This window comes from Scyliorhinus canicula, chromosome 18, assembly GCF_902713615.1.
Source record: "Scyliorhinus canicula chromosome 18, sScyCan1.1, whole genome shotgun sequence".
NCBI lineage: Eukaryota > Metazoa > Chordata > Chondrichthyes > Carcharhiniformes > Scyliorhinidae > Scyliorhinus > Scyliorhinus canicula.
Window position 1 is genome coordinate 82,121,186 of NC_052163.1, and position 23,452 is coordinate 82,144,637.

The 23,452-nt window shown below is 48.5% G+C and overlaps 1 protein-coding gene across 1 annotated transcript in view; it reads right to left on the reverse strand.

Moving 5' to 3' along the window:
* Positions 1-23,452, reverse strand: part of LOC119952927 — a 1,042,551-nt gene that overhangs the window by 91,966 nt on the left and 927,133 nt on the right. The window contains 1 exon segment of the mRNA XM_038776559.1: positions 6,128-6,250. Coding sequence (XP_038632487.1) covers positions 6,128-6,250 — 123 coding nt within the window.

Below are 23,452 nucleotides of genomic sequence, written 5' to 3' on the forward strand. Positions count from 1 at the left end.
GGGGTAAATTAGGTGCGGGGAGCGGGCTCCGAGGCCGTCGTGAATCTCGGCCGACTTCATGATGGCCTTCACGAATTCGACCCCTGCGGAGAATTCCGCCCAATATGTGGATAGGCCGACAAGAGGGGGGTGGGGGGGGGGGGGGGGGGGGTGCACATTGGATTTGGTACTGGGTAATGAACTGGGCCAAGTGTTAGATTTGTTTGTGAGAGAGCACTTTGGAGATAGTGACCACAATTCGGTATCTTTCACTATTGGAATGGAGAGGGATAGGGCCACATGGCAGGGCAAGGTTTATAATTGGGGGATGGGTAATTATGATGCGATTAGGCAAGAAGTAGGGAGCATAAGATGGGAACAGAAACTGTCTGGGAAAGGCACAAATGAAAAGTGGAGCTTGTTCAAGGAACAAATATTGCGTGTTCTTGATTGGTATGTCCTTGTCAGGGAGGAAATGGCCGTGTGAGGGGATCATGGTTCACAAAAGAGGTTGAATGTTTTGTCAAGAGGAAAAAAGAAGTGTTTGTAAGGATGAGAAAACAAAGTTCAGTTGGGTCGCTTGAGGGTTACAAGGTAGCAAGGAATAAGCTAAAAAAAAGGGCTTAGGAGAGCTAGGAGTGGGCATTAGAAGTCCTTCGAGCGTCAGATCAAGAAAAATCCCAAGGCTTTTTACTCTTATGTGAGAAATAAAAGAATGACCAGGGTGAGGGTAGGACTGGGCAATGACAGTAGTGGGAACTTGTGCATGGAGACAGAAGAAATAGGAGAGGCATTGAATGAATACTTTTGTTCAGTGTTCACCAAGGAGAGGGGCCATGTTTTTGAGTGTGATACAGGAGGGTAGGCTGGAGGAGGTAGATGTTTTGAGGTAGGATATATTAGCAATTTTGAAAAACCTGAGGGTTGACAAGCCCCCTGAGCCAGATGGGACATATCCAAGGATTTTTTGGGAGGCAAGGGATGAGATTGCAGAGCCTTTGACTTTGATCTTTGGATCCTCACTGTCCACGGGGATAGTTCCAGAGGACTGGAGAGTGGAGAATGTTGTTCCTCTGTTCAAGAAAGGGAATAGGAATGACCCTGGTAATTATAGGCCAGTTAGTCTTACTTCGGTGGTCGGGAAGTTAATGGAAAAGGCCCTGAAGGATAGGATTTATGACCATTTGGAAAGATGCAGCTTAATCCGGGATAGTCAACATGGATTTGTGAAGGGCAAGTCTTGCCTCACAAATTTGATTGAATTCTTTGAGGAGGTAACTAAGTGTGTAGATGAAGGTAGAGCACTTGATGTCGTATACATGGATTTCAGTAAGGTGTTTGATAAGGTTCCCCATGGTCGGCTCATGAAGAAAGTAAGGAGGTGTGGGATAGAGGGAAATTTGGCCAATTGGATAAGTAACTGGCTATCACATAGAAGCCAGAGGGTGGTGGTGGATGGAAAATTTTCAGACTGGAATCCAGTTACCAGCGGTGTACCACAGGGATCAGTGCTGGGTCCTTTGCTATTTGTGATTTTTATCAATGACTTGGAGGAGGGGGCTGAAGGGTGGGTCAGTAAATTTGCTGATGACCCCAAGATTGGTGGAGTAGTGGATGAGGTGGAGGGCTGTTGTAGGCTGCAAAGAGACATTGATAAGATGCAGAGCTGGGCCAAAAAATGGCAGATGGAGTTTAACCCTGATAAGTACGAGGTGATTCATTTCGGTAGAAAAAATTTGAATGCGGATTACAGGGTCAACGGTAGGGTTCTGAGGAATGTTGAGGAACAGAGAGATCTTGGGGTTCATGTCCACAGATCTCTGAAGGTTGCCACTCAAGTGGACAGAGCCGTGAAGAAGGCTTATAGTGTGTTCATGTTTATTAACAGGGGGTTTAAGTTTAAGAGCCGCGGGGTTATGCTGCAACTATACATGACCCTGGTGAGACCACATTTGAAGTATTGTGTGCAGTTCAGGTCACCTCATTATAGGAAGGATGTGGAAGCATTGGAAAGGGTGCAAAGGAGATTTACCAGGATGCTCCTGGTTTGCAGGATAGGTCTTCTGAGGAAAGGTTGAGGGAGCTAGGGCTTTTCTCTTTGGAGCGGAGGAGGATGAGTGGCGACTTAATAGACGTTTATAAGATGATGAGGGGGGATAGATAGAGTGGACGTTCAGAGACTATTTTCTTGGGTGGATGTAGCTGTTACAAGGGGGCATAACTATAAGATTCAAGGTGGGAGACATAGGAGGGATATCCGAGGTAGGTTCTTTACTCAGACAGTGGTTAGGATGTGGAATGGACTGCCTGCTGTGATAGTGGAATCGGACACTTTAGGAACTTTCAAGCGGTTATTGGATAGGCACATGGAACACACCAGAATGACAAGGAGTGGGATAGCTTGATCTTTGTTTCGGACAATGCTCGGCGCAACATCGAGGACTGAAGGGCCTGTTCTGTACTGTTCTGTTCTATGTTCTATCTATGAAATTCCCTACCCAGTGAAGCCGTTGAGGCTCCTTCATTAAATGTTTTCAAGATAAAGGTAGATAGGGCGTGATTCTCCGCACCCGGGAGAAATCGTAAGGCTGGCGTCAAAAATGGGCGGGCTTAACGCCAGCCTCCGCCCCCCCGACCGGGAACCGATTCTGGTCCCCGGTCGGGGCTAGCATCCCGCGGCCGTGAACTCCGGCATCGCGGGCTTAACGAATTTCGTTAAGCCCGCTAGCCAGAGTTAGCGACGGCTGACGCGTCAGATGACGTCAGCCGCGCATGCACGGATTGGACGACTCCAACCCGCGTATGCGTGGATGATGTCATCACGCATTTCCGTGAAACCCGCGCATGCGCGGGCCGGTATGCCCCTCAGCCGCCCCGCGAATGGATACAGCGGGGCGGCGGAAGGATAAAGAGTGCGCGGGGTAAGTACCCGCTGCCGTGGTACTGCCGTGCCAATCGGTGCCATGGTTCCCCAGATCGGGACTTTACGGCCGTTTTTACGAACGGTGAGACCAGGTGTGTTTGACGTTCATAAAAATGGTCGTAAAGGCCTTGGAATTCGGCCCATCGGCCAGCTGAGAATCGCTGCTCGCCGTAAAAAAACGGCGGGCAGCGATTCGTGTCGGGAGGCGGGCGTGGGGGGGGGGGGGAGAATAGCGTGAGGGCGTCGCACTAGCGTGGCCGTAAAAATTTACGCCGCCCGCTATTCTCCGCACCGTCGTGAGTGCGGAGAATTGCGCCCATAGTTTTTGAAGAATAAAGGAACAAAGGGTTATGGTGTTCGGGTGGGAAAGTGGGGCTGAGTGCATATAAGATCAGCCACAATCTCATTGAATGGCGGAGCAGGCTCGAAGGGCCAGATGGCCTACTCCTGCTCCTAGTTCTTATCTTCTTTCAACACTCTGGGATGCATAATATCAGATCCTGGGGCTTACCTACTTTCAGTCCCATCAATTTCTTCAATACAACCTTCTTACTTATACTAATTTCCTTCAACCCATTCTTCCTTGTCCCTTGAATCTCTAATTCTGGGAGATTTCCGGTGTCTTCCTTAGTGAAAACAGACACAAAGTAATCATTCAGCTTCTCTGCTATCTCTCTGTTCCCCATTATGAATTTTTCTGACTCTGCCTAGAATGGACCCACATTTGTCGTAGCCAAACGTTTCCTTTTGCAAACCTATAGAAGTTTTTACAGTCTCTTTTTATGTTTTTTGCCAGATTGCACTCATATTCTGTTCTCCCTTTATCGGTTTCTTGGCTTTCCTTGGCTGTGTTGTGAAAACCTTCCAATTCTCAGTTTTATGATTATTTCTGGCAACTGTATGAGTCTTTTAATCTTATACAATCTTTAACATCCTTTGTCAGCAACGGTTGACTTGCTTTTTTTGGGGTTTTGCACCCTGAATGAATACACAGGCGCCGTATGCCAAGCATTGCCAAACTCAGGGGCGTGACCCAAAGGTGGGTCGTGGGCGGGTGTCGGGAGGGTCCTGGAGCCATCCGCCATGGTGCTCCCGATCGCGCAAATCTGTGCGCAACAGCCGCAGCAGCTGGCTTTTAATAATGCCAGCTATGAGCGGCCTTCAAAATGACCAGGAACAGATAAAAAAAATTTGGCCGCACTGTGCATGCATGTCTGATCATCGGTGCGCATGCGCAACTATTCGCTTGCACACTGAAGTGCGGGCACGCATGCGCAGTGCGGCTGCATTTTTAAAAATATGGTCGCTGCATTTTTTTTCCAAGTTCGGGGGGCCAAAGGGACAGAGGGACCATTGGGGCCAAAGGGACCCAAACCCATTTTCTCCATTTATGTCAGCAACAAACAAGTTAAGAGAAATGGTGGGCCACGCAGGTCAGCTACGTGGGTCGTGAAGGTCAGCCGGCGTGGGACGCGAAAGTCGGCGGTCGGTAAAAATGGGTCCCCGGAAAAAAAGTTTGAAAAACACTGCTGTATGCTATGTTCTTTGAAGACAATTCATTGCCTACGCACTGTAACACCTTTGAATGTATTTAATTATGTAATTAAAATCCTCCAGAGCACTTGCATAGAGGAGAGTGGGTAAAGTCCCTCATTATGGCTGAGTTTATTGGAGTTTAACTGAACCATCCCGATCAGGTGGCTCTCAGATTCCACCACCAGCCTGTTCTTAATTCCCTGCTCTCAACTCAGGCTGCAGTTAGTCCAGAATTGGCCTTAGGACCTTGGGACTTAGAGGAGAAGGTTGGGTAGCATTCCCATTTCTGGTCACAGGTTCACACATCAAACCAGAGAAAACAGTGTCACTTGTGGAGGTGCGGTGGATGCCATTTTGAACTGGGATCCACCATTTCACATTTAGGGGGTGATCTACTGGCCATTCTGCCCCAAAAAGCAGCGTCCCCTGCACAACGTGATCGGTAAATGACAGGAGACCCCGCTCCTGGGATCGGCCTGACTCGCCAAGCCTCGCATGATCTAACATGGGGCGAAAATCTCCGACTCCTCGCAGGTCGCGCCGATCGGCGAGCCCCCTGCGGCGATTCTCCGGCCCGCGATGGGCCGAAGTCCCGCCGCTGAGAGGCCTCTCCCGCCGCCGTGGTTTCAAGCACCTCTGGTGGCGACGGGATTGGCGGCGCAAGCGGGCCTCCGGGGTCCTGGGGGGGGATCGGATCCCGGGGGGTGCCCCCACGGTGGCCTGGCCCACGATTGGGGCCCACCGATTGGCGGGCAGGTCAGTGCCGTGGGGGCACTCTTTTTCTTCCGCCGCCGCCACGGCGTCCACCATGGCGGAGACGGAAGAGAATCCCCCAGCGCGCGTGCACCGGTGGTGACATCAGCAGCAGCTGACGCACCAGCGCATGCGTGAACCGGCGAGGCCTTTTGGCCAGCCCCGGCACGGGGCGGCGGGCGTCAAAGGCCGCTGGTGCCGGTTTTAGCGCCAGTCGGCGTGGCGCCAAGCACTCCGGCGCGGGCCTAGCCCCCAAAGGTGCGGACAATTCCGCACCTTTGGGGAGGCCCGACGCCGGAGTGGTTGGCGCCACTCCGCTACGCCGGGACCCCCTGCCCCGCTGGGTAGGGGAGAATCCCGGCCATGATCTCGCGAGTCGTCACATTGTAAAGCCCATCTATTGTGGGCGGGATCACTTTTTGGCAAATCTGCACATTAGGATGAGGCAGCCAGTCTCACTTTAATATGCAGTTCCCTCAGATAATCAAGGCACTGGGATCTATCCACTTCCCCTTGGAAGCCTTGGGCGCGTGCCGTTCGGTACTGATCTTCAAGAACGGGTACCAGACAGAACGGTACTCGTGTGGCTCTACCAGGGGATTGGAGGCCCCCAGATGCATGCCCTCTGGGCAGGGTGGTATGCTGGCACTGCTGGTGCCACCTGGGTACCCTGGCACTGCCAACTTGGCACCCCAGACACACGAGCAGTGTCCCAGCCCATGGAGCTGCATGTCTGACAAGAAAAAAGCAATAAATGTTGACATTAAAATGGAGAGGAGAATCTATTTTGACAGAAACATATATTGGTGAGGAAGATTAGATTCTTTGTTATAATGAGGTGGCTGTGATATCACTAACCACAATCACATCTCATTCAGTAATAGCACCCCAATAACTGGTATCTGATCATTTCCAGACGAGACATCTTGTACCCACCAGGTCTCCAAACTGGTTCATTCCCAAAGTAAATGTGTGTTTCCCCATTGAGTACTCCAGGTTGTGCTGTTCGATGTATCTCACATTGTCCTCCCATATCTTTCTCCTGTAGGTCTCTTCTTCCTGAATAAAAACATGAAGACATCAGGTTCTCGCATTTTTAAAGAGTAAAATTCTACATTAGCTTTAAAAATCCTGATGAGTGGGTGCGGCTCCTGTATGCGTCCCCCATGGCAAGTGTGAGGACAAATGAGATTATATAATTTACAGTGCAGAAGGAGGCCATTCAGTTCATCGAGTCTGCACCGGCCCTTGGAAAGAGCACCCTACTTAAGCCCCATGCCTCCACTCTATCCCCCTTTATCCCCGTAACCCATTAACCCCACTCAACCTTTTTGAACACTGAGGGCAATCCAGAACGGCCAATCCACGTAGCCTGCACATCTTTGGACCGTGGGAGGAAACCGGAGCACCCGGAGGAAACCCACGCACACTTGGGATATTTTGGGTTGCACAAGGGAACGAGACAGGGGTATGCGCTTTTGCCATTACTGTTCATGCTGGCGATTGAGCCCTTGGTGATAGATTTGGATGCATCCTCTTGGTGGCAGGGGATTGTGAGGGGGGGTTGGGAGACAGGGTGTCGTTGTGTGCTGATGATTTATTGTTGTTTGTGGCAAACCCACTGGGGAGTATGGGGAGGATAATGGGCCTGTTGGGGAAATTTGGAACCTTTTCAGGGTATAAATTGAACGTTGGGAAAAGTGAGACCTTTCTGGTAAATGCTTCGGGACAGAGGGTGAAACTGGGAGCCCTGCCATTTAATTTAATTTAATGAAATGAAATGAATGAAATGAAATGAAAATCGCTTATTGTCGCAAGTAGGCTTCAAATGAAGTTACTGTGAAAAGCCCCTTGTCGCCACATTCGTGGGAGGCTGCGGGGGTTAAATTTAGGTATTTGGGGATTCAGGTGGTGCACGACTGGCCACGATGCACAAATGGAACCTGATGGGCTTGGTAAACATTGTAAAAGGTGGGATGTCCTGCACTTGATGCTGACAGGGTGGGTGCAGGTGGTAAAAATGAATGTACTGCCAAGATTCCTGTTTCTTTTACAGTCCCTCCCAATCTTTCTCCCAAAGGCCTTTCTCCGGAGGGTGGACAAGCTGATATTGGAGTTTGTTTGGCCAGGCAGGGTTAATAGGGCCCTGTTGTAAAGGCGGAGGCAGGATGGGGGCCTGACACTCCCGAATTTGCTGCATTATTAGGCGACAAATGCTGAAAAGATGCAACGATAGGTTGGGGGAGGGGGCTTGGATTGGGTCTGGCTGGAGGAGGACTCATGTAAGGGAATAACTCTGAAGGTCCTCGTGACGCCTCCCCGGGGAAGTATACAAGCAGCACGAGGGTGGAATCATCATTTAGAGTCTGGAACCAGCTGGGAAGGCATTTTAAATTAGGGCACATGTCGGTGCTGGCCCCACTCTGTGGGAACCGTAGGCTTATGTCAGGGCGGGATGGATAGGTTATATAGAAAATGGCAGAAGGAAGGGATAGTCCGGGTTAGAGACCTGTTTGTGAAGGGTAAGTTTGGAGGAGTTGCGGGAGAAGTTTGAGATATCAAAGAGGAGCGAGTTTAGATATTGGCAGGTGTGGGATGTTGCACGGAAGGAACTGTCCTCATTTCCCCAGGTGCTGGAGTACACACTGCTGGAAAGATATTGTAGAGGATACAATATTTCCCCTTCCCATACACACAGAAGGTGAAGCAGATTGAACCGGCGCTCTGAGAGGCCAATGCTTTAGGCAGTCCTGACGACAGGGCTAGATGTCGGCAGCATTTCTGCTTTTGTGTCGGGAGCCTGCTCCTGCAATCACATGGTGGGGGAAGCTTATTATTGGTGAAACCAACGTTCAGGCGATAATGCAGCAGAACCTGCTGAATAAACAGAGCGGTTCTGAATTCCAGCCACAATTTTCTTCCCAAATCCATTGTCTCAGTAATCCTGTCATTATTTCAGTTCAACAGATCCTAGCTCCCTGCCTCCCTCAAACATGTCCCCTCATCAATGTCAGCCTTATTATTTACTGTCATTTATCACCCACCTCATCACATTCATTGGACTGGATTCTCCAATCGATGACGCCGAAATCGCATTTGGCGATTGGCCACAGAAATAATTTTTACGCTGGAATCGGGGGCGATACCATATTTCCGATGCTCCGCCCCCTCAAAAACAGTGTACACCTCCCCCGATGCTCTGCCCCAGATGGGCCAAGTCCCCCACGGCATGGGGCGTGTGGCCTCACAACTTTCAGGGACCTCGCATGGCGGCTGCGGACTGAGTCCACAGTAGGGGGGGGGGGGGGGGGGGGGGGGGGGAGGAGAGCCGTTCTGCTGACAAGGGGGGACTTCGGTGGGGGTGCGGGGGACTGGTAGGAGGTAGTCCGGGGGTGGCTAGGGGGGTTACAGGGGTCAGTTTTTGGCAGGCTTGGTCCGTGAGTGGCTGGCGCCATGTTCTATGGCGCGGTCACTGCAGGCCACCGCCATGCGCATGCACGACCACGGACCCAGCCATTCTGCGGCCATATCTGCAGGTAAAGCTGGAAGCTTTGCATGGTGCAGCTACTAGCCCCCACCAGGCAGAGGATCGGTGCGGAGACGGCACTGACGTTTTGGTTGTAAGACCAGAAGGATCCTGTGGACATAGCCGCAGAATCGGAGAATCCAGCCCATTGTGTTTGATGTTAGATCAGTCCCACTCTCTGTCCTCTCTTGTATCCCTCTTGTCCTCCATGCCCCGACCCTAGCCCCCACACCACTCCATCTCACTCCTGACTCTCCTTTTCTGGTCCTGAGCTTCCAGGTAAGCTGCTATTCTCCTCCCCCTCAATTGTGCTGCAGCGTTCAACAAAGAAAACCACTGAACTCAGATACAACTGAACAAAGCTGACCTTTGTGAACCCAGAGCTACGATACCCCTTTGTACTGCTGACCTTATCATAAAGGTAGGTCATTTTTAAAAGTTTTAATATAATGAGTATTCATGGCATGCTAATGTATGACCAGTAGGAACTTGCCAAGGGATGGTAAAGCTTGACCTGCCACTGTCATGTCGCTGAGACTGAATCTCTCTCTGCATCTCAACCTGACTGAGTCACCCAACCCGGCACGTTTCCCACTCTGGAATCTCAGCCTGAAAGAGCAGTAGGAATAATCGGCTGAGCTGGGTCGACATCTTTATCCCTGACATGTTTTCTGATGAACAACAGAATATTGGAAATCGAGAGGAAATATGGATCATGCGGTTTCTAGGTTAGATTTTGGCTCCTCATTCCTTTAATTTTGGATTTTGCGGGGGGGGGGGGGGGGGGGTGTTCTGAATGGTGAATGTGATGACACTGTTGATACGTTTACAAAGAATGGTCCTGAAACTGAAACATAGAACATAGAACAGTACAGCACAGAACAGGCCCTTCGGCCCTCGATGTTGTGCCGAGCAATGATCACCCTACTCAAACCCACGTATCCACCCTGTACCCGTAACCCAACAACCCCCCCCCCCCCCTTAACCTTACTTTTTAGGACACTACGGGCAATTTAGCCTGGCCAATCCACCTAACCCGCACATCTTTGGACTGTGGGAGGAAACCGGAGCACCCGGAGGAAACCCACGCATACACGGGGAGGACGTGCAGACTCCGCACAGACAGTGACCCAACCAGGAACTGAACCTGGGACCCTGGAGCTGTGAAGCATTTATGCTAACTACCATGCTGCCCCAAACCTTATGGTTTCTATGGTAACTTCAACAGAAACCCAGTGGAACCCCAGTAAACTAATTTGCACAAAGACTGAATTTAATTCCCTTCCTTCCCTGGGGTGTTTGTGTTGGTGTATGTGAAGCATTTAAATGGACAGGAGGGTGGAAGGTGGGAACACCTCCCCCTTCATACCTCTTGTCCAATGAAGTTCAGGGAGTGAGGTCTCATGGGCAGCTGCCCTACCGCTGGCAACTGAGGTTCTAATGTGGACAATTAATGTCCAATTAGGGGCTTAACCTAACACTGTTGATGTCCACCTGGGCAGGGTACTCAACATGCACCAACCCTGAAAAGCAAATCCTGTTGGAGTTGCATGTGGTCTTCCAAGTTGGGGTTCTTCAGTACCTGATTGTGGGACCCGGTGTTGGGAAGTGCGAGGGGCCAGTGAGAGCACAGCCTTGTCCTTGCGGCCAAGTCGCCACCAACTGCAACCCCCAGCCTGCCACCGCTCACTGATGGACTAGGCTTCAGGTGAGTATTTTGCTGGAAGTAACATCACCACCTGGTGGCATTGACAAGCAATGCACAGCTGACAAACTTTGACAGACTGGCAGCTCTTTGGCGTTGGGATTTCTACCCTCGGGGTCCTTGATCTTACTGAACAGGGAACTCGAATATCCCACCTTAACCCCAAGTAAGAATTCTCAATAATTTATTGAGTGTGGAATTCCTCCACCTTCACAATGAGCTGAATGTTTGGAATCGGCTCCATACTGGAACAAATTCCCCTTTTACCTCGGTGTACTGCCTCTCATTTTGCGATTTCCAGCTCTTCCAATCTTCATCCAGTTTTGAATCAAATGTGTGGCCTGAGGCTACAACCAGAATCGACAGCAGCACACAGCCCAGAAACAGAGAGAGCTTCATGATGGACAACCTAATGGAGCAAAACCAATGGCATCAGACATGGAGTGGCCAATATTCACAGATTACTGGGGAAATGACTTTTTGGTAAAATATTCTGCAAATGTACAAATATTATCTTCCTCAATCAATTGCTGTCACCTTTTTGCATTTTAGGTTCATTGAACAGATTAAAATACTTCATGGTCAGTGGACTGGAATCTTTCTGCCATTAAGTCTATTTAATTAATGTTGTTCAATATTTAAGACTACTTATTGCAAAGAGTAGTTCTAAAGACAGCCTGTGAAATTAATTTAAATTATACTGATCTGATGAATGATCCTCATTCAGTGATACCATTCCAGTCTCAGAGTCACTAACCCAATGGCTCAAGTAATATAGTAGTTATGTTATGGGGTTAGTACTATCAAGAAAATGTGTGTTCAACTTCCACTAAATGTTTGCAGGATAAAGAAGGTGCTTTCAGTAAAATAGTAGGCTCCGAATATGATTGCTGAGGGAATTAGCCAATTAACCTAATACTGGTCAATAACACTGGTGTCACTATATGCAGCCATTGAAGTGCCAAAAAACTTGTGGATTGTTGTAATAATCCAACTGGTTCACTTGTTTCTGAAATGCTCTTTATTCCCTAAATGACCATCCTTACCCTGTCTCGCCTACATGTGACTCCAGTCCCATACCCATGTGTTTTATTCTTTTTTATATTTTTCCAATTAAGGGGCAATTTAATGTGGCCAATCCACCTACCCTGCACATCTTTGGGTTGTGGGGATGAGACCCATACAGACATGGGGTGAATGTGCAAACTCCACGTGGATAGTGACCTGGGGCCGGGATCGAACCCAGGTCCTCGCGCCATGAGGCAGCGGTGCTAACCACTGCACCACCTGTGCCGCCTCTGCGTTTTATTCTCAATTGCTCTCTGAACTGCCCCAGTGAGCTACTCTGCTGAATCAGAGAAACTGGGGCTGAACAATAAATTGTGGCCTTGTCAGAAATACCCACCATTCCGAGAATGTATTTTAAAAGCCCCACAACAGATCAGAGCAAAGAATTGGTGTTCTCTGAAAATGATGCCACCATCCAAATAGGTACTGGTAATTACTGGGAACAGAGTCCTCCTCTCCCTCCACATCATAGCTTCACTGAGCAGAGAATGGAACACCAGCCTCTGACAAATGATATTTTACAGCAAATAAATAACAATTTGACTAGAATGATGATATACACACAAGTTGACATGCACACATTATATACAATGTAAATGCTTACATACAAACATTTAACACATTGTAATGTTATCAGTTTCTCCTAGACCTTCCCATCTTGTTCTTGCCAATCTCTAAATACACTGCACGGCACACAGCCCCTCCTCTCTCCCTTTGCCCTCATTGCCTGATGTCAATGGGTAGAAAGCACTGTTTGAACATTATTGTATGGATAGTTTTAATTTTTTTCTGGGATGTGGACATTGGTGGCAAAGCCAGCATTTGCTGCCCATCTCTAATTGCCCTTGAACTGTGTGTCTTGCTGGGCCATTGAAAAGGGCAGTTAAGAGTCAGCCAGATTTCTGTGTCAGCCAGACCAGGTAAGGCAGATTTCCTTCCCTACAGGAACCAGGTTGGTCTTTAACAATCAAAAAAAGGATAATTGCCAAGGTCATCATGACTGACACGACCTTTATATTCTAGGTTTAGTATTTGAACTTCAATTCCACCAGGGATTAGGGTGGCATTTGAACCCATGTCCCCGGAGCATTCACCTGGGCCTCAGGATTAGTGTAATTATATCACCTTTACACCACCATGGCTAGATAATGCCTTGATACCCAATATCTTCCTCCAGTGCTGTGTAATAAATTAAAGGGTGGAATTTAGCAGGCCCATTTGCGATGGGCGCAAATCTAGTTAAGGCTGCAAAATCTTGCAAGAGGACCAGAACGGGATTTGAACCAGCAGGATCCCAGTTTGAGATGTTCCCCACCTCATGCCGGTGAGGTGATCAGATTCAAGCCAAAGAATGTCACTGGAGAAGGTGCAAAAAAGATTTATTAGAAAGATGCAAAAACTGAGAAGTTACTCATATCAAGAAATATTGAATAAGCTGGGACTATTTTCTCTCGAGGAGAAGACTGATGGGTAACCTGATAGATGTCCTCTAGATTATGAAAGAGAGCGCAGAGATAAATTTAAATATAAGATATTCACTAACAAATCAAATGGAGAATTCAGAGGAGATGTCTCTATCCACAGAGTGGTTAGAATCAGGGCTGCGCCATTCGAACAGGAAGTGGGAATCTTAAATTCGACAAGCAGGCGAGAAGAGGAACAGAATGAAAAGCTGATGGGGTGAGATATGAGGGGGGGGAGGTGCCTCATGTGGAGCATAGAGATGAGTATGGACCTGTTGGGCTGAATGACCTGTTTCTGTACTGTCAATACATTGTAATACTTTGCAAGTTTGACATTTACAAGTCTTCCTTGATTTAATTACTCCTTCGTACTATTTTTTACAAGCTTGTCTGTTTGATGGCCATTGATTTTTCATCTTGGTTTCTCTGTTGAATATAAAACCCCCCTTATGCCCTAACCGTGCCAATTTCAAGTATACACCATTGAGCTGAAACTGGACTGGAGCAATCGTATCAACACTCTGGCTGCACATGTAGGGCAGAGGCTGGGTAGTCCGAGACAAGTGTCTCACCTCCTGACCATTCAGAGCCTCTCCAAAATCTACTGGCTCCAAGTCAGGAGTGTGATGGAATCATCACGGCAGCACGGTAGCATTGTGGATAGCGCAATTGCCTCACAGCTCCAGGGTCCCAGGTTCGATTCCGGCTTGGGTCACTGTCTGTGCGGAGTCTGCACATCCTCCCCGTGTGTGCGTGGGTTTCCTCCGGGTGTTCCGGTTTCCTCCCACAGTCCAAAGATGTGCAGGTTAGGTGGATTGGCCATGATAAATTGCCCTTAGTGTCCAAAATTGCCCTTAGTGTTTGGTGGGGTTACTGGGTTATGGGGATAGGGTGGAGGTGTTGACCTTGGGTAGGGTGCTCTTTCCACGAGCCAGTGCAGACTCGATGGGCTGTATGGCCTCCTTCTGCACTGTAAATTCTATGATAATCTATGATAATCACCACTCGCCTGGAAGGTGCAGCCACAACAACACAACACCATCCAGGACGGAGCATTTCACTTGATTGGTGCTCCTGCTACAAGACTCAGTTTCTCCTGCACCGTCTACCATACTACAGCTGCAATATGTACTATCTACAGGATGTACTGCAGCAAATTAACAAGGTTATTTCGTCCTTTACAACCTCTAACACCAAGAACAAGAACAGCAGTGTCTTGGGTACAACTTCAGCTCCACATTCCTCTCCACGTCACACACCACCCTGACTTGGACATATATTGCTGCTCTCTAGTCATTGTCATGGGAATTCCTACTGAAGGTCATTGTGGGAACACCTTCACTACAAGGACTGCAACAGTTTAAACAGAAGGTTCCCCACCAGCTTCTCAAGGCAGCTTGGGATGTGCGATAAATACCGGCTTTACCAGCGTCAGCCACATCCTGAGAACACATATTCCAAAGTAGCACAGAGAAGGAGAAGTTCATTAACCTGGTGATTTGAAACAGGTTGAAATACTTTATACCCCGCTCCACCTGGACGTACACACAGAATTTGAACTGAACCCATCCCATTCCACCCGATTAATCAATGAGCACTGGAATGAGACAGAAACTTTGTATTAACAAACTCACCTTGGAGAGATCCTCCGAGCAGCTCGACTGAATGGTGGGTATTGTTGCACGTTTTACTATGGGCGTAAAACGCGTTTATTGGAGTGTATTAACACGCCTCCGAGTTCGACGTGTGCTTAACACTACTAGGCTCTGTTCTATGTAATTATTTAGCTCTGGAGTCGCCAGTTGCCGTATAGGCAACGTCACAAGTATTCCAAGGTCAAGTTCAAAGTAATAAAGACGATACACCGATTAGTAAAGTTCAAACGATCAATATTTATTATACAGTTATAATAAATACTCATGCACACACTAAGAGACTAAGCTATAACTAAACTTAAGCAAACAGAATACTTATCTAACAGGAACAGGCAAGGTCAGAGAACGAGGCCTTCGTCCTGGTTTGGTACTGCAGCCTTCAGCAAGCGTTCTGGTACTTGGGAGTCTAGTGGGCTTGGATCGCGTAGCGAGCGTTGAACTTACGGTTTCGGCGGCTGGTGCTCAACGGCTGGAGTCAGGATGCAAGATGTCAGTCAGAGCCGGAGCACGGGTTTAACAGACCGGGCTCTGTGGGGAATTTGCTTTTATACCCCTCTCTAATGTCCTTGCCCCCTTCTAGGCGGGCTCTACCTTTCGGTACCGATTGGAACGTTTCCAAACGGCTACCTTCGAAATCCTCCAATGCGGGGCTTTCCTCGATGTTGGGGGGGTGGTTTCGATATTCGTTACTCTGGTGCCATCCTGTCTACTCCACCAATTAAGTGCTATATTGAGATGGAAATGTTGCCATTGTGTGTGCCTGGATCTGGGCCGCCTCATCGGAATGTTAAGCGCTTTGCCATTAACACCTTTGGCTTGGAGATCTGCACCTGGCCAGAAAACTGGTTTGCTGCTTGCAAAATGCTAATTAGTTGAGAGCAGGCTGTCTGTTCTCACTAAACAGGCTTTCCCTGCTGTCCTCCATTTTAGTTTGGCTCAGTGTCCATTTTGCGTGGCCAGCATGGCTACATTCCCTCCTTGTGATCCTCACAATCATACTATTGTGAAGGATCACCTATGTACTTTGCCTTCCTTGTGTTCTGACCTCTTGCCAGTTCCTGTTCTACTCTGTTCTAAACTATGGGAAGAAGAGAAAAATTTTTTTTAACTAACATTTCTACTTGGCCCTATGTCAAAGGGACATGCATTACTACAACTGGGAACCTCTACCTATCACTATTAACCTTAACCTTAACTTAAACATTTAATCACTCTAAAACCTTAACCATTCATACCACAACATCACACTTCCCAACTCGGCAGTCGAGTATGGAACAATATAATACATGGCTGAATTTTTATTTACAGAGTGTTGTAATCAGTGAGGGGTTGAGGGGTTTGGTGGAATCCGAAGATGGGGGATTGAACTCTATAGATGGGTGAGGTGCTGGAACGAGAGGCTCTCCTCTTCCATTTCCTCAACCTGAGGGTCTGCACTAGGATGATGAGGATCGCGATCACCAACAGTGATTCGATTATGTAGGACATGGAGTACCACGTCATGAATTTAGTACACCAGGTCTGAACCTCGCTGATCAGAGCTGAGCACTGGGGGTTTGCTGTAATTGAAGCATTTACGGTGGGGGTTGTGGGGGAAACGTGTCTTGTTTCCACACATATACATATGACATTAAACAGTAATAAGTGGGCTTCCATCATTTTGCTGGTCTTCTTCTTTCTCTTCCTTCTTCCTCCGGTATTGACAATCCTGGCTTCGACCTCTGTCTCGTCCTTTGAAACCTTTGGGATCAAGCACAGTATCTGTCAATACACAGTTTAAGACCTTTACTTGTTAGTGCATCTGTCTTTCAAAACCCAATTGACCCTTTAAAATGACTGGCTAAGTCACACCCTGTGACTCCCCTCATTTTTTTTTTTTCAAAAAGCGAATTTAAAGACCAGCATACACCTAACAATCCTTCCTTCTGCGAGCCGTCTCGCAGGCTTTGCTGATTTACCATCCGAATGTTCCCGGATGTAAATAGCATGTGGGATGGCGGCCGAAGGGCTACCTAACCTAAAATGAAAACAAACTTGGAAATAAACATCCGAATGAGTTGCGTATGGGCCGCTACGGGTACGAGTTGGATGGGATCCCCGGGTAGGGCGTGCTGTGCCATACCCGAGCTTGGCTGACCAAGGGTTGGTTCTCAGACAGGGCGGGTCCTCAGTGCCGTTTGTCCACTGCCTGAGTAACCTGGAAAGAAAAACGGGTATGAATGTATTGACCATGACTTGCAGCCTCTATTTCGCCGAATAGAGGGGCACCTAAAAAAAAACCAAGGGAGCCAAGATGCTCCAACTGAGGACATCACTGAAGTTCTCAGAGATATCTGCGGACAAGCTATTTGGCGTGTGGCCTTACAACTTTGGAAAAGATCTCCAATCAAACCGAAGTTCTCAAAAGTTTCGGCAGACAAGCTAACTTGTATGTGAGGTGGTCACAATCTTTTCAGCTGAAAAGAAGATGTCCATCCTCCAGCTGAACAATGTACAATCCTGAGACAAACAAACATAAAACGAAGACAAACATACGTGCAGGTTCCATCAGAAAGGACATCGTTTCCCTCAAACGATTCCTATCTTACATCATCTGGACACCTCACTTTGATTCTGCCTCTGTGAACAGGGTCACAAAGGGGTTGCCGTGTCGGGAGTCAATTTCAGTTAAGAGTTCCAGGAGTTCGGCCAGAAGCGAAATGTGCTCTGCCTTTGTGTCTGTCTGCAGTAGTAGGTCGTCTACATACTGTACCAGACATTCGGGTCGGGAAAATTTCTCTAATCCACTTGCCAGCTGTCGGTGGAAAATGGAGGGTGAATTGTGGAATCCTTGTGGGAGGCATGTCCACGTGTACTGCTGAGTTTTAAAAGTGAATGCGAATTTGTATTGGCACGCTTTTGCCAATGGTATGGACCAGAATCCGTTACTGATATCCAATACCGTGAAGTACTTGGCGTTGAGACCCTGCTTGAGCATGGTCTCGGGACTAGTAGCTACCGTTGGGGCTACTGCGGGGGTTACTTTGTTGAGTTCCCGATAATCGATGGTCAGACGCCATGATCCATCGGGCTTCCTCACTGGCCAAATAGGGGCATTGTTGGTGGAGGCTACCGTTCTCAGTACACCTTGGTCCAACAAGCTACCTATAACCTTTTCTATTTCCACCTCTGCCTCGAGGGGAAATCTGTATTGCTTTTGCGGTCGGGGGTCCTGTCCGGTAACATGAACTTGTCCAGTCATTCTGCCACAGTCATGACGGTGACTTGCAAATGCTGTCCTGTGTTTGTTTAGTAGTGCTTTAATTTGTCTGTCGGTGTGGAGTGTAGTCAGGTCGAATGAGTACTCTCCCACTGCGCTAATCCGATTAGCGTAGTCTCCTACTGTGAGGGTGGCTGGGGCTCTGTCTGATCTAGCCATTCGCCAGACACACTGGTTCACTGGGTCGAACGACAAGCTATGAGCGTTCATAAAATCTATCCCCAGGATGTGCTCTGCTGTCCGGGGAAGATTTACTAGAACTACGGGGTGCCTTGTGCTAATGTTCCCTAGCTGAATCGCTACGGGTGCTGTGATATGTCCCTGCTGCGAGTGTCCGGTGAACCCGCTAAGTGTGATGGTGGAGGTGGTCGGCCACGTGTCTGCGTGTGCCGTGGTTGTGGAGTTAATGGTGGTGCGGGAGCCTCCTGTGTCCCACAGTAACTCTATGGGCTTCCCTTTGACTTTCGCTGTGATTACGGGCCTCCCTGATGAGTCCCATAGTGTGTCACAGACCCAAGTGGGGGAGCCCGAACACCGTCAGTTCGTCTCGTCCACATTGGTGGGTCCTGACTGTACTATCACATTGTGGATGGGTTTTGTCTTATTGCGGTTCAGAGTGCCTGTCTGCTGGCCTCTCTGAGATCGCTGGGGTGCATTACACTCTTTTGCCCAATGCCCTAACTGTCCACAGTTATAGCATTCCTGTCCTTTCTGTTGAGGGCTGCTCTTGCCTTCATTTACCCATGCGGGCTTCTGGTGCTCTCTGACTGCTTGGATATCTGCAGCAGCCTGAGCCTCTTCTGGGGATCTAACTTTTCCTTTTCCCTGAAGCGATTGCTCCCAAGCGCGGGACAATCTTTTCAGGACCCATTTTTCGTTATGGGCCTCTTCTGAGGGGTCATAGCTATTGCAAGCGCTCTGTCCTGCTTCTGTTGCGTGTGAGATAATTGTGCGCGTCCACTTAACCATGTTTTCGCGGGTTAAATGCGCTCTATCTAGCTGTCCGAAAACTGCGCTGAAATGAATCCACAGCCTTCCTGCGAAGGCTGTGGGGTGTTCGGATCTCTTCTGCCTGCACTTATTCAATCCTTCTACGGGGTCACCTCTATTGTACCCGATGGCATCTAAAATGGCGGTGTGCATCTCCTCTAGGCTGCCTCCTGCCACGTTTTGTGGGTCGGGGAGGGCTGCTACTACACTCTGGTCTAAGCTCAGCACGGTGAGCTTAACCTGCTCTCTCTCATCCAGGCCGTACATGGTAGCCTGCTGTTTCACTTTAGCGAAAAACTGGTGGGGGTCTGCGGTGGGGAGGAACGGAGTGATCTTTTCACAAGCGTCCCTTAGCTGGGTTACTGTTAAAGGGGTGGTGTAAGTTATGTCTGGGGCGCCTTCTAATTCGGCTTTTCTCTGCGTGGTTACGGGATTCATGGGTGCGGTTATGGTCTGAGCTGTGGGGGGTTGGGGTGCCTGTCGTTTCTGCTGAGCTGCGGGCGTACATGTTCCCTGAACATAACGCTGCGCTGTCTCGCTTAATTCCTGCCAATCTGGGGCATTTTCCCCATCTAACTGTGCTCCAAAGGTGCTTTGGAAGCCATTCTGCACCGAAAGCAGAGATTGCAGTTCCGCAATCTGTTTCCTGCATTTCGCGTGGTCAACTGTGCTTTGTCTTTGTTCGGTCGTTGCAGCATGGAGTGCTCTCAAAGCTGCTTTGAGATCAGAACATTGCCTCTGCAATGCCTCCACCTGCTTTTCCGATTCCTGTCTTATCAGAACGGCACGTTGCACGTCCTGATAGGCTTTCTCATACTGGGTCTGGGAACTGTTCAGATGAGCTAGACAAGACTGGTGAGCCCTCTTGGCATCATCCACCTCTCTATCCTTCTCTGCCAACTTCCCTTTTAATTCCAGGTTTTCTTTCTCGATGTCCCTGACATCGACCTTACTCATCCTATTCCTCTCTTCTAAATCTGTCCGGAGCGTCCTGATGACCTCCTCTGCGCCTCGCAACTGTGCCAAACAGGACACAATCGCCATCGGCTTGCGTGCTTTACCTAGATTCCTTTTGTGTATTTGAGAGAGGTTCTCCCACCAAGTATGACCTATACTCCCGGGACCTGTCTCCTCATTTGCACAAAACTCTTTCCAAAGGGGCCATCCCTTTCCCTGCAGATATTTGCGGAGTTCCAGCTCCCACGTGGGACACTGGCCTACTCTGCTACTGCTGCTGGTCGCTGCGACCACAAACTTTGCTGGATCCATCAGACGTTCCATTGCCTGCATGGCCATTTTCTCTGACTCTCTTTTTATAATTTGGAACAGGGGGTTGCTGGGGTGGTGTTTCGAGAAAAGGGTACGGCTTACGCTATTTTCCGTTAACAAAACTACCGAAAGTTTGTCGCAACAAAAAGCTTTCAGTTTTACCTTACAGCCCTGTTAGTACGCATGCACTAAACACACTTCCGAATTACGCTTATTATTTTGAACACCTTGAATACTTGTGATCTCTTTCTTTCTCTGCAATTTGGAGTTCTAATTCAAAGGTTCCGGGTTCGAGTCCCGGCGGAGTCGCCACTAAATGTTGCACGTTTTACTATGGGCGTAAAACGCGTTTATTGGAGTGTATTAACACGCCTCCGAGTTCGACGTGTGCTTAACACTACTAGGCTCTGTTCTATGTAATTATTTAGCTCTGGAGTCGCCAGTTGCCGTATAGGCAACGTCACAAGTATTCCAAGGTCAAGTTCAAAGTAATAAAGACGATACACCGATTAGTAAAGTTCAAACGATCAATATTTATTATACAGTTATAATAAATACTCATGCACACACTAAGAGACTAAGCTATAACTAAACTTAAGCAAACAGAATACTTATCTAACAGGAACAGGCAAGGTCAGAGAACGAGGCCTTCGTCCTGGTTTGGTACTGCAGCCTTCAGCAAGCGTTCTGGTACTTGGGAGTCTAGTGGGCTTGGATCGCGTAGCGAGCGTTGAACTTACGGTTTCGGCGGCTGGTGCTCAACGGCTGGAGTCAGGATGCAAGATGTCAGTCAGAGCCGGAGCACGGGTTTAACAGACCGGGCTCTGTGGGGAATTTGCTTTTATACCCCTCTCTAATGTCCTTGCCCCCTTCTAGGCGGGCTCTACCTTTCGGTACCGATTGGAACGTTTCCAAACGGCTACCTTCGAAATCCTCCAATGCGGGGCTTTCCTCGATGTTGGGGGGGTGGTTTCGATATTCGTTACTCTGGTGCCATCCTGTCTACTCCACCAATTAAGTGCTATATTGAGATGGAAATGTTGCCATTGTGTGTGCCTGGATCTGGGCCGCCTCATCGGAATGTTAAGCGCTTTGCCATTAACACCTTTGGCTTGGAGATCTGCACCTGGCCAGAAAACTGGTTTGCTGCTTGCAAGTATCCTCCCACATTATATACACACACAGCCTCCCAAGGCCCATCCCTTCAGATCTATGGCCATATTATTGATTGGGAAATGGAAGACAGTAACAGCCAAAGTAATTAGGATTGTCTCATGTCTTTCAGAATGTTGCTTAAGAATTAAATTTCTCTTTTAAAAGGGAATACAGTAATGATAGTTTGAAATGCACGGGGGTTGGGCTTCGTCAGGGGGATGAAGCGTTCCAAGTTGGGGGTCGCTCCGGGGCTGGAGGCGTGGGGGGGGGGGGGGGGGGGGGGGGGGGGATTGCGGTGGAGGACTTTTCATCCATGAGGCCTCAAAGCCATCTTTCAATATTGTGGATGTCCAGGTGCAGCTGCTGTCTGTCCATCCTACCAAAGACTTCCAGAATAAAACCCTGTTCTTCATTATATGCTGAAGGTCATTTTAACACTCTTTGACTGTGAGCAGCCTTAGGCTGCACAACAGAAGGCTTTTAAAAAATAAATTTAGAGTACCCAATTATTTTTTTTCCCATTAAGGGGCAATTTAGCGTGCCCAATCCACTTAACCTGCACATCTTTGTGTTGTGGGGGTGAAATTCACACACAGGGAGAATGTGCAAACGCCACATGGACAGTGGCAGGGGCCGGTATCGAACCCGGGTCCACAGTGCTGTAGGCAGCAGTGCTAACCACTGTCTCACCGTGTCGCCCTAATCTATTGCTAATAAGGACTTGTGAGTTATGTGAGTACTTATGGGCAGCAGAGTAGCACAGTGGTTAGCACTGCTGCTTCACAGCACCAAGATCCCGAGTTCGAATACCGGCTTGTGTCACTGTCTGTGCGGAATCTGTACATTCTCTCCATGTCTGTGTGGGTTTCCACCGAGCACTCCGGTGTCTTCCCACATGTCCCGAAAGGCATGCGTGTCAGGTGGATTGGGCACTCAGGGGGACGTATCAGTCCAGAAGGCAATCGGGTTTGAATCAAGCAGATGCTGTGGGACCTTGTGCACGACATTGTTCCAAATGGGCCACCTGATGACATATTAAAAAAATGCTTTCACAGATTGCTGGTGCATTTGTTGCTGGTGTGATAATTGCTACATGTAACTGGCACGTCAGCGCGGGCTAAACACACTGGAAGTCAAGATGTTCAATTGCATCTTGAGCGAAAGTGGAATATGTGGATGACAGGATTTGGTTCCGATGAGATTGGGCCGTGTGGGAGGGCTTGCGCAGCTGTGACTCCTGGATGGAGAATAGGATTGAGATGTGGAACAAGTAACACATTGATGGACAGATCATTTTTACAACAAAGTTCTGGACAAGATAACACATTCTCAGGCTTATCCTCCATTTTTGTTGAGGAACCTGCGAGGGGCAATAATGGTGCGTTTGTTTATTGTGTGAACATTAGCTGATGTAGCTCTGTATTGGTACCAATATGGAAAATTGATGTTTCCTTGTTGTTAACAGTCAGTGTGATATGTGGAATGTTATGCAGTTGATTTTCAAATCTTTGTTACTATTGACTGTTTCAGAAACAAAATATTCTCAAGTGGTGCTGGAGGTTGTGTTTGCTGCTTGCTGATGCTGGTGGGTGCAAATGCCTGGAGGCTGCTGTTACTGCTGTTTCCTTCCTTTTCTGCGGCCCGAATGAAGGACAATTCTTTCTAAGATACTTGGATCCTGGAACACCGGGCTCAGGGGGATGTATCGGTCCAGAAGGCAATCCAGGTTGAAGCAGGAAGATGCTACGGGACCTGATGCGCGACATTGAGGCAAATGGGCCACCGGTTAACGCCATTGAAGAAATGCTTTCGCAGATTACTGATGCATTTGTTGCTGGTGTGGTGAGTGCTCTATGTAACTGGCACTTCTCTGTGGGTTAACACGCTGGAAGTCAAGGATGTTCAACTGCACCAATGAGTGCCAGTGGAATATGTGGATGCCAGGATTTGGTTACGATGAGATTGGACCGACTCCTGGATGGATAATGGCACTGATACCTGGAACAAGTCGCACGTTGATTGACAGATCTTGGGCGGGAGAATTGCGGAATGCGATTGGGCGGAGAATCGGTTCAGATACCAAAATTGCGGCGGGCAGCAATTTCAAGCCAAATCGTAATTCCCTGTCGCTCATACAGTATACACCATTTGCATATCATGAGCGGGCCCGT